We start from the raw sequence: 12,200 nt of genomic DNA, 5'->3' as shown, positions 1-12,200 counted from the left end.
CCTCTGGTCTGCCGCATGTTTCAGGTTGTGGAAGCAGCATTTTTGGCTAAATTTGGCACATTCACATCATACTGATATTAATTCATGAATGTTTGCTGTCCATGATAAATCATAAAATAAAATAAAATAAGCAACTGTGCTCTAGATAGATAGATAGATGGGGAGGGGATGGTGACCTCATGTCCTCTACTGACTCAAATATCTCAAGCTTTTGACCAATGATGGTACTGTTGTTGTGAATGGATTTATTGATCCTGCTGGCATCTGTGGCACAGATGGTGCTCCCTAATGTAATGGAACATACTGAAAATGCACCAAGAGTATTGTGAAGTGTTTGTTTTGTTGAAGGAGGCCTTCCACCCACAGTTTTTAGAGTAATGGCTTCACCTTCCCCAAGTGTCTCAAACTGAGTTGGTACAAATAATTTCACCATTAATGTTTTTGGGAAATAAGCAAATTAAAAACAGTGCCGCCATGTTTAATAATTAAAAAGTCAACATCAGACGAACAATAATTTTCAATTTCTTTTTTTTTTTTTAATGCTGTAGAGGTACTTAAACTTGCAGTTTCTTGTCAATTTGTCATCCAATTTCAATTAATTTCTCTGTTTTAACATGTTTATGAAGAAACTAAACGCGGTTCAGTTCCTGCTTGGCTGTATCATAAAATACCGGCAGAGTGATACTTTATATATTTTTCTACTCTTTGGCCCGCCTCTGCCTTCCCATTGGCCCAGCTGCTGCCACTTCTACCTCTCTGATTGGCTCGGGGCGCGGCGTGCGTCGCGCCCAAGGCGGAAGTGAGCAGGCGCATCGCTAGTTGAGCTGCGATGAACCAGAGGAGGATGTAAAAACAGCTAAACAACAGCTCTCCGGTGTTTTTTTAAAAGTAGAAAACGACAGTTGAAGAGAGATAAAGAGTCAGACGGTGCCGACGACATGATTCTAGCGGTGTTTATGTCGTTGTTCTTCGTCGTTTCTCCGGTGGGAGCAGCTAAGAATGGAGGGGACGATGACTGGGTTCATCTTCCCAATAAATGTGAAGGTAACGGTTGCAGCTAGCATCGTCTTGTTTTACCAGAATAACGTCTGTCGACCCACAGAGGCCCACGGCTGAGAGAGACGTGGATAAATGTCTCTGAAACTTCGCTGTGAGCTGGTGCACAGTGACAAAAAGGCCTGAGGCTGTTCAGTCTATGGACTATAACCACTGTTTACAGTCGCGGTAATCGTACTTGTTAATGGTGTCCTCTAAAAGCTCCTCCTTCAGACCAGAGCAGGAATATAATGTTCAGTTTTAAGGACTAAAGCTTTCTTTCCGAAGCTGCAACAAACTATTATGTTTTGGTTAATCAGCCGATAGTTTTTTCGATTAATCGTTAATTGTTTGGTTCATAAAATGTCAGAAAATAATGCAAATTTATCACAATCACAATTTCCTTTAACCCGAAGTTACATCTTTGAATCGCTTGTTTTAACAGTTTAAACTGCAAAAATACTCAGTTTACTATCACATACAACAAAGACAAGGAGAAAATACTACTACTACTTATTAATCATTGCGGCTCCAAACATAATGACAATAGGAGATAATAATAGTAATAATAATCAGTGCATGACTGATATACTAGATTTCCATTGTTTACATAATACAAACCCATTTTCCCACTTCCCAAGGGGACGTCTTCAGATGTCTTGTGTGTCCAACCAAAGGTTTTCAGTGAACTATCACAAAGAGCTGAAATGATTAGTCAATTAATCCAACAGTCCATTGATCACAAAATTAATCGGCAACTCTTTTGATAATTGATTAGTCTTTTCAGTTATTTTTCAAGCAAAAATAGTGCAGAAATTTCAAATCAGTCTTGCTGCACGCTAAAGAACATCTTAAAATCTTCACATTTAATTGACCTTTTGGCTGCATACATTTCTGTCGGATCAATCAATTGATTCATTTATTGCTTTCTTCAGAATAAGAACCTGCAGCTTCTTTCTCTCTCTGTGTCTTCAGTCTGTAAGTTCGTCAGTATTGAGATGAAGTCGGCGTTTGACGAGACGGGGAAGACCAAAGAAGTCATCGACAGGAACTACCGCTTCATCGACAGCAAGGGGGCACCACCAATCAAATATGTCAAATCGTAAGTGTGTGTGTGTGCTCGTGTGTGTGTGTGTGTTGTTGTTGTTGTATGTGATTGTCACACTATACCAAAGCAGGAGATGGTTCAGTTTAGTCTCACACTAAAAACTGAACCTCCAACCTTTCTGTCTGTGGAAGGACAGTTTGCTGGATGATTCTCGATCTTTCTCTCTCTCTCTCACACACACACACACACACACACACACACACACACACACTGACAGAGGCAGCAGGGGACAGGAACTTGGTCTGGTTCAGTTCCTGTGGAGGAGCTTATTATAGAACAGGGAAGCTGTTGAGCTGCTATTGGTGGTGTGATAACAGAGCGCGGCCTGTGAGAGTTTCCTGGGTGTGTTTGAGTCTGAAAAGGTGCTAAAACTCTCCCAAATTACCACACCTCAAAATCCGACCGAACAGTTTGTTTTTTCGAGCTGCATTGTGGGTAATATAGATGCGAGGTTTTAACAAGGAAGTAGAATGTGTGAAATAAAAAAAGACGATATCTCTGGTTCTGCTGCATCGATTTTTGATCAATAAGTTCTAATAATTAGTTTAACTGAGCAGTATTTCTTGCACCAGGGTCAGATCGACACAAACACAAACACGGCTCCTATCTGACTGACTGTGATCAGCTGTTGAGACTATAATGTGATGTAGTTGGAGACTGAACTCTTCCTCTGAAACCTGCTGATGTCCTGAATCCCTCTCTGCGTCTCTCTCTGGGCAGAGACCTGAGATTCATCGAGGTTGTTGAGAATGTGTGTCAGAGGCTGCTGGAGTACAACCTGCACAAGGAAAGAACCGGCAGCAACCGCTTCGCCAAGGTCAGTGTATGAGTGTGTGTCTGTTTTGTCTACACTCTTCCTGCTTTTACTTGACCCACATGCTGTTTACCTGCAGCTTGATGTGTTGGAACAAAATAATTTTTTATAAGAGTTGTTCCTGAACAGTTTGTGTTCTACATGAAAACACTATTAAATATGTGTCTGTGTCTGCAGGGCATGTCAGAGACCTTCTCCACCCTGCATGGGTTGGTGAATAAAGGAGTGAACGTGGTGATGGATATTCCCTACGAGCTGTGGAACGAGACTTCAGCAGAGGTGGCCGACCTCAAGAAACAGGTGACACGACAAAACATCTTCCAGTGTGTCTGTGTCTCGCTGCACACTGCAACAGTTTAAATACATTTCTGTATGTTTGTGTACATGTGTTGTTAACATCGTGTGTGTGTGTGTGTGTGTGTGTGTGTCTCAGTGTGATGTGTTAGTGGAGAAGTATGAGGACGTGATTGAGGACTGGTACAAAGGCAGCCAAGAGGAAGACCTGACCACTTACCTGTGTGAGAAACACGTTCTCAAAGGGCAGGACAAAGGTAACACACACACACTCACACACACACACACACACACACACACACACACACACACACACACACACACAGAGGGCTTTTGTTTTTCCTGATTTTCCCATCATTTCCTTTTTTTGTGTTTTCCTACTTTCTACTTCCTTTCTTTTCCTGGCTTTTTCTTGTCTTTCTCTTCCCCTCTCTCTTTCTCTGTATTTTGCTTCCCCTTTCCCTCCATCCACTTATATTTTACCTCCTCATTTCTCCGTCCAGCTTGTCTGGATGAGGACTGGTCCCCAAAGAGGAAGGGAGAACAGGCGGCCATCGCAGAGGACAAGAAGAAGAAGAAAAAGAAGAAGGGAGGGAAGAAGGGGAAGGAAGCAGGGAATGGAAGTGACGGCGGCTCAGAGGGAGAGAAGGCCGCCAAGAAGAAGAAGGAGAAGAAAGTGAAGAAGAAGAAAAAGAGCAAAGCTCCAGTGGAGAAGACGGATGGAGGGCTGACGTCTGACGATGAGATCCAGCCGCAGGTGCCTCTGTCTGGGCAGAAGACAGAGCTGTGAGTCCTGGTCTCTGTCTGGACCTGGACCAGCTGTTGTAAACAAAAACTCTTAGTAAAAGCAGTCTGCAGCTTCTGGAAACATCTTCAGCTGCTGTTGAGATGAGGTGTTGCACTGTTACACGCGGTTTTAAAGTCTGTATTTCAGTTTCGGGCGCTCCCCAGTACGTGGCAGTTCCTTGGTATGTGAGAGATCCGCCATGAACTCAAGAATTTGAACCAGTTATCCAAAACATGAAGTCTCTATTATTTAATTCTTACCTCCATTTTACTCGTGTAAAGGCCAATGGCTCATGAAATTCATAATCAACCCAACGGAACTTGCGGTCACTCTTAATAACTTTACTTTGCTGAAGGGATCATTCTGGTTTATTCCACCTTGGTTGTTATTTTTGCTGTTTTTGGCCGTTTTCTCTGTCCATTATGACGATATTCTACTCTCCAATGTAACTGCTGCAATATGGGAACATGGATAAAATGGAAACATGGGCAGTGAGATAATCAGGGTGTAGACGGACATACAGTTTATATTGAAATCATTCTGCTGCTTAACTTAGAAAATAGACAAAAACATCTGCAGGATTAATTAAGTAGTCGATCAACAGAAAATTAATCACTAATTTTAAGATCTTTTAAGTCATTTATCAAGCAGCCTCTCAGATGTAAGAATTTACTACTTTTCTCTGTTAGAAAAGTCATTTGAAGACATCACATCGTGCTATGCGAAGTTGCATTTTCTCTATTTGTTTTGTAGATTAAAATATTAATAAATTAATTTAGAAAATCATTAATTGCTGTCACCAACACTGGAGGACTCGAGTTCCATCCTGTGTTAGACAATAACTGCCTTTTGGTATTTGCAGATCTCAGATCATTAGGGAGAACTTGACCCCTCTGTCTTTCTTTCTTTCTTTCTTTCTTTCTTTGTCTTGTAATGAATAATGTGAATTTTTATGTGTGTTCATTCCATCGTTGCTGTCTTTAAAATCCTCATATTTACGGTAATTTTCATTCTGACTGAAAACTGAAATGTTTTTTTTAATAATCTGTTGTGACTGTCATTTTTATGACCTTTGGAAACGCTCGGGTTGTGTTGCCTGTGAAGGTTAACATTTCAATTCATTGATAATCAGAACTCTTGTACCATAATGATAAAGTGATATAGATTTAATATTTCTCAGTGTTTTATATCAGTAGAGGAAACTGACTGCAGAATTCATCCCTTTTAATTATCCCATGTGATGCAAAAAATATTATTACATTCTGTTGTTTTGCAGAAATGTGAATCTCAGTTTCAGTGAAATTCCCCTTTAATGAGTAAATACAACATGAGGTACTTTTTTTTAAATGTCAGTGATTTGTGTTGCTGTAATTTTTTAATGTTATAATTTTCCATTTATTGTTTTGTGTTTCTTTGTGTATGCTGTTCAAAGCTGCTATTTAAGATGCGTGTGTGTGTGTGTGTGTGTTTGGCTCCTGGGCTGAAAGTGAAGGTTTCTATGTGTGTTTTTTGCATTTTTTGAAGTGTGTGTGTGTGTGTGTGTGTGTGTGTGTTCGTGTGTGTGTGTGTGTTTCTACAGATTTTTATTCTGAAGTAAAAATGCTGGCTGTGTTGTATTGCTGTTGCTTTTTGAAACCACAAGCAGACACACGAGTGGATCAATAAACACAGATTTGAAAATTCTGTAAACGTGTTATAAATGATTGATCATTTGCAGGGTTCATGTATAATTCTAAAATGATGTAAAATAGATTTTATGAAGTTGCTTTTTATTCATAATCAGCAGTTTGAGGTATTTGTTTTCCATCATTTTCTCATAGTAACTTTAATGACAATGAAAATCTCTCGATTTCTGATCATTTCTCAAAGGATCTAAAAATCACTACATTATCAAAACTGTATTTGCTGTTTCTCTGCAGTCAAATAACTGTGAGTGTAATGTATAACTGTGACCACCAGAGTGTGGCAGAGTTCTGCACTTGCTCTTTCAACACTGTGTTTCTAGCAGCACTAATAGTCGTATTGGTTTAAAAAAAAAATCATTTAAAATATTTTGTGACTTATTTTTGTCTAGATTTTAAAAAGATAAATCTTAAAAAGAGACAAGAGCAATTGAATTGTTTTTGTTGCACTTTGTCCATTATTAAATTATTGGATTTATTGTGAGTGAGAGAAGTTTACTTTCTATTATTATCCACATTTTGGATTTTTTTAGAGGGAGTTATGTGAGTATTACGAATTTTGGATGGAGCCAAGCTGTTTTCCCCCAATTCAAGTCTTGATGCTAAGCTAACTATCTTACAGCTTCAGCTCTACACTCAACACAGAAATTTAAGGGAACAAAGCAAATCATAATCATATATCAAATCAATAGTTTTGGTTTGTGGCTAACTTAAACTTTAAAAGTGGGGTTCTGGGTAATTTGGAAGGTGGAGATAAGCCATAACTATAACTATAGTTAATCTACAAAATATTATCAGTTATCTTTTCACTTTGCGTTGGACAAATTAGACTTTGCTTAAGTCAAGAACCCGTTGTTGCAAAAAGTACTGTGGAAAATATGTCTTAATTATTAAATACATTGTAAACTGCATTCATGCCGTTCTAGAGTGGAACGTCAACAGGCGTAGCAACCGTAACTAAGGGGGCGGGGCTTAGCGAAGGGTCAAACGTTATGGTCAAACGTCAGGAGCTCTGTCCAGAGGAACGGTAACTTTCTATTTTAGCTAGTCTTAACGGAGCTGAAGTTTACACGGCAAAGTTTATTTAGTGTAGCACAAAATGGCGTAATTAGGAGGAGAGTAAAAGTTCTAATTCTGCTGTCATTCTCAGAGAGACTTGGTCCCGCGCTTTTGTTTCGAAGTAGCGAACGTGGATTAAAGTGGCTGCAATTAAAACAACCTCCTCATCAGCTGTGGAGGACGCAGAACACGAAGCGTCTGTACGGCGCTTTAACCGCCAGCAACCAGGAGAAGGACTGTTCACTACTTGTTAAGTAACCAGGTAACTAGTAAGTAACTAGTAACAAGGTGTCCAACAGACAGACTGAAGTCCCCCCCTCTTCCTCCCTTGAACTGACACTGATCGTTGGACTACCAGCTGCCTGTAATCATCAAAGGTAAGTGGGGTTTTTTGTTTGTTTTGTTTTTTCATGAAACTAAAAGTCATAAGATCAATCAATGAGATTATCAACAGAAAATCAATTAAACTGGTATTTATCAAGCTCAATTTTTTTGTGATTTATGAAATATATGATATATTATTAATGTTATTAATATTATTTTACATTATGGACCCACCAAAAACCTTCCTGTTAACTAGACCAGCATGTTGCTGCACCTTTTCTCCTCTGCTCTCTCTCGCTCTCTTTTCTTAAGTTGGTGCTTTCTTCCTCTCTCTCCCTCGGCCTTGAAAGCAGGTTTCTTTTTCTTGTGTTATCATCATTATCCTTGTCCCTGTCCTTGTTTCCATGAGGGTCAGAGGAAAAGTAGTGGTGGCATCATCAAACATGTGAGTTTCAGTGCTGCTGCTGGTTTCAGTGGATACAACAAAAAATGAGTTTGACTCATGTCATTGTGTTAGTGTGTGCAGCTCATCAAATACGTCAAATTGCAAAGTTTCATCTATTTGCATGTGTTAAGGATTAACTGATGATCATTATTGATTATAATTGACGTAAACTGAATTGTTTAAAAAGATTGAGAACGAGTTGAAGGACTTCTGGGACGTGAAATCGGCTATAGAAATCGTCTGTCATTGAATTGGTCACCTCTAAGTTTGTGATGATGTGTGGTATTAGTATTTTTGGTTTTAAATGTTGTAGTTTGTCTTTTAAAATAATAGAAAAGAAAAATCTAAAGTGAAAATAACCAACCGGTGGTTACAGCCCTAATTTTTTTTGTCAAAATATCTGCCATGTAAAAGTCTGATAAAGGAACATTTTGATAATTTTGTCATTTTTATCCTCAAATTTCTTAATTTGAGCATGAATTAACAGAAAAGAAAAACTTCTTTCATCCCTGAGGATGCCACTGAAGATGATGTAACACACACACACACACCTGGACAGGCTGAACAAACCAGGTGGTTTCCATGCAATCCCTCATTGTAACTGTAGATGTCACCCCATCACTGACTGTCGCGGTGGCAGTCTGCGTTTCACCTTGCACTGAACTGACCAGCAGCCAAATCCACTTAAGCTGAGACAAAATGAAATGGCCTTGTGTGTGTGTGTGTGTGTGTGTGTGTGTGTGTGTGTGTGTGTGTGTGTGTGTGTTTCCAAAGTAAATTCAATCCATCAGCTTTTTTCTCCTTTCAACAATCAAATCCACGCACTTTTATATTTGTGTGTGTGTGTGTGTGTGTGTGTTTGTGTGTGTGTGTTTGTGTGTGTGTGTGTGTGTTTGTGTGTGTGTTTGGGACTGAGATACCAGTTATCCCTTGACAGGTTTGTGTGTGTTCATGTAGTGAATTCAATAACATTTATCCACCTTTAAAATATGTATTTTGTCCGTATATGTGTGTGTATTCATGTCGCCTGTGTGTGTGTGTGTGTGTGTGTGTGTGTGTGTGTGTTTATGAGCACAAATACAGTGTGTGTGTGTGTGTGTTTGTGTGTGCGTGTGAGGTGTTAGATGTGTTTATTTGTTGAATAATTCACAGCTGGGTGTTTATAGAAGACTCTGTGGCCTCAGCGCTGCAATAACACAGGACAAATATTGTCACACACACACACACACACTTTATCAGCCATTCCAGGGTTGACAGTTTATTTGGACACTGTGGACGGTGGAAATGGAATGTACAGAGACCAAATGTGGGCATACACACACACACACACACACACACACACACACACACACACACACACACAGGCAGACACACACACATTTATGTTACCCATGGAGACCCTTCAGTGCCTTCATATGTTCCATATCTTTTCCTATCTCTGCGAGGACCATTGTTTTTTTTCTTTCATGAGTTAGAACGACATAATGTGCCGTTTCCGATTCTCCACACACTTTAATTCAGGTGATAATCCGACTGTGCACACATACCTGTTACCTCCTTAGCTCGCCTCGTTTGTATGTGCTGTCAATGTGGGTAGCCATGTTTGTTCTGGACCATCCCCTCCTAATAACACACACAGGAAGTGGCACGGCTAGCAGACGGTTTTCCTGGTTGTTTAGCGGCAGTTTGGTTTGTAGTGATATCCTGCAGCTGGTGTGGACGGGACGGAGGAGTGTAATCTCAAATTCAGATTTTTAAAGTTCGTCCCTGCAGAAGATGATCATCCACTTTGTTTACGCTGACTGCAGATGCTGTCTTCTTCAGAGGAAACAGCCAGCTAACTTATGATGACAGCAGTATATGGCGAATAGCCAATCAAATCACAGTGGGGCAGCAGACAGTCAGCCCACATGGCATCTAATTTGTGAGATCTGCCAAAGGCTTTGTGCGTGTGTTGTTGTTTTCCCACACTTGGGCACCTGACATCGGGAGCCGTTTCCACACAGAGGCCTCTGCTCTGAGTCAAGTGCAGTTATTAACACTATGTTAACACTATTCAATAAACCACAGACCTTAAATTTAAGAATAATAATAAATAACAACAGCAGCTAAAGATTTATTTAATTCAGAATTACATTAATTTTGTTTTTTTTTTTCCCTCCAGTGAGGACATGGGTTCTCAAATAGACTAAACACACACACACACACACACACACACACACACACACACACACACACACACACTCAGTGACAGTGTTGTGGACGGTGACTGATTGGTGATGGAACAGAGAGAAACAGTCTCCTCTAATCTGGAGAAAATGAAACAGACGTTTGAATGGAAATATTGATTCTTCCTCCCATTTCAATCTTCATCTCTCTCTCTCTCTCTCTCTCTCTCTCTGTGTGTGTGTGTGTGTGTGTGTGTGTGTGTGATACAAGCTCACCTTTCTCTCTGTCTCTTACACGCCCTCTGAGATGGATTTTCTGTCCCAGTAACTAGTAACACAGTAACTTGTAAATTTTATATATACACAGTTATAAAATGCTGCTGTCCCTCCACACACTGGAGTGTAGTGAGGGAGGGGTCTGTGTTAATATTTCATGTCATATTATCTATAGAGTTGTTTTGTTGAATAAAGCAGCTAAGAAAACAGAATTCCCTGCTGAACAAAACAAAACAAAACCCCAACAGTTAGCGCCAACACAGGAAATGAATGTAAAAGGCTTGTTATGAGCATCGTAACATTCAGCAGCTGACAGACTGAGCCACCGTTAAACTCGCTGCACCGCGAGCTGTGATGTGAATCAGTCAGCAAACAAAACCTCACGCACCTTGCTACTGACAAGCTAACGTTAGCTCGTCGCCTCAGAGTGGGCCGCTGTCGTTTCAGCTGAATCCTAAACACGAGTGGACGAATCGTGACATCCCAGAGAGTGACCGGGACACTGGGGATCATGGGACTTGTAGCACAGGTACAGCAAAGCTCTTCACCAGCGGCAGCCTGTAAAACTAGCGCCGTGGCTACTGCTAGCGATACTAAAGACACAAAGGCTCATCTTTCTCATTTTATATTGTTAGACTTACACACACGCATCTCCCGAAACTATTGTGTGAGTATTCTAATGAAATACGTACTTATCATCCATTATATCCTTCATGCTTCGGCACAGTAAATTGGCGTTAAATTTCATTCTAAGTGGTATTAGAAAGATCTTAAAAGGTCATAAATTTAACTTGGAGAACCCTGGGGGGGGGGGGGGGGGTATCCTGTGTGTGTGTGTGTGTGTGTGTGTGTGTGTGTGTGTGTGTGTGTGTGTGTGTGAAGGAAGACATTGATGATGATAGAAGAGGCTCTTTGAGGACATTTTGTAAGCTATTGTAAGTTAAATATATCATCTTGTGTATTCGTTAGCACTCGGACGTACATGTATCTATAGCAGAAACAATCAATTAGTCAGTTGACAGAAAACTATTTTGATAATCTATTAATTGTTTAAGTCATAATCATTATTGTCAGGTTCTAGCTTCTTTCAGCTTATGAGGATTTCCAGCTTTTCTGTTTTTATGTGATTGTAATTATACTAATAACAGATTATTTGATATTTAAAGTGATCGTTAGCTGCAGTCCTAATTATGTCTGACTAGACTAGAAGCTGTCAGATCAAGTCTCTCTGTGTAATTTTATCAACAGGAAAATTAAAAATCAAAATTAAAATCTGTTGATGTTTTTGAAATATCCTGATAACTTCTTAATGTCAGTGTCATAATTAAATTTAATTTGACTTGGAGGGAATGTTTTTCTTCTGTATCTTGTGGTAAAATGATCAGTGATTACAGCTGAGACACGTAAGGAAACATGTTTCTCATCTTTGGCATCACAAATCTTTGTTGAACTGTTCTACAAATGCAGCTGTTCAACCCGCAAACTGAACCCAACCAAAGAACAAAGATAATCCTAAATTAAATAATCACTTGGCACTCTGTGATTAAAGGAGCTATGCAGCGACCGCGGCTTCGGATGTTGACATTGCAACTAGTTCTAAGTTGTTCACATCAACACTTTCAAGCTGTAGCAACAAAAATGTCATCCTGCTCTCCAGCTTCTCCTGATATGACCTGAATGTGACACTTGGGAGGACGACAGCGAGAGGAAAAAAAAAGAGGTGATAGTAATTACAAGAGAGGAGGGAAATGTTTAAGACTGAGGGAAGAGGAGCGAGATGAGTTTGAAGGAGTAAAAGTCTGATATTCTAACCTTTCACGACCCGGTAGAACAAACTCCATTATATCTGGAGCTGCAGAGGTTCGAATTTAAATTTCTCTGCCTCAACTGTAATCCATTTTCCTCTACTTTGTTTGTTGGCGGTTTGTTGTGTTTCCATTTTCACATAGGTTAAACAACGGACAACCTGCTCTGCTGTTTGTCGAAAACCTCGTGTTGACCCCAAACACTCCATTACTCTCCAGACAAGAGACAGAGGGGAGGAGAAAGAGATGGAGAGAGAAACAAACCAGCACAAGGAAGGCAGAGAAAAAGGCAAATGGAGAGAGAAAATGAGACAAACATTTAATATCCATCAGTTATTCTCCTTTTTTTTTTTTTTTCCTGAGTGGACAGCCGCGGCGTTCCCATTCATCTTCGTTCTCCTCA

The 12,200-nt window shown here is 40.0% G+C and overlaps 1 protein-coding gene across 1 annotated transcript; it reads left to right on the top strand.

Moving 5' to 3' along the window:
- The first annotated feature begins 789 nt into the window (after positions 1-789).
- On the top strand, positions 790-5,721 carry cnpy3 (canopy FGF signaling regulator 3). The gene is made up of 6 exons (XM_056369931.1): positions 790-1,044; positions 2,011-2,137; positions 2,864-2,960; positions 3,135-3,257; positions 3,391-3,508; positions 3,755-5,721. The coding sequence occupies exons 1-6, from the start codon at positions 939-941 to the stop codon at positions 4,039-4,041; spliced, it is 858 nt and encodes a 285-aa protein (XP_056225906.1). The 5' UTR covers positions 790-938; the 3' UTR covers positions 4,042-5,721.
- Positions 5,722-12,200: the final 6,479 nt, after the last annotated feature.

The sequence above is a fragment of the Seriola aureovittata genome, chromosome 23 (assembly GCF_021018895.1).
Source record: "Seriola aureovittata isolate HTS-2021-v1 ecotype China chromosome 23, ASM2101889v1, whole genome shotgun sequence".
Classification (NCBI taxonomy): Eukaryota; Metazoa; Chordata; class Actinopteri; order Carangiformes; family Carangidae; genus Seriola; species Seriola aureovittata.
The sequence above is the reverse complement of the archived record's forward strand: the minus strand, read 5'-3'. Positions and strand labels throughout refer to the sequence as shown.

Coding starts and splice junctions, on each gene's coding strand:
- cnpy3 (XM_056369931.1), top strand. CDS start 939: ATGATTCTAGCGGTGTTTATGTCGTTGTTCTTCGTCGTTTCTCCGGTG. Junction 1,045..2,010: donor TCTTCCCAATAAATGTGAAG/GTAACGGTTGCA, acceptor CTGTGTCTTCAG/TCTGTAAGTTCGTCAGTATT. Junction 2,138..2,863: donor CCAATCAAATATGTCAAATC/GTAAGTGTGTGT, acceptor CTCTCTGGGCAG/AGACCTGAGATTCATCGAGG.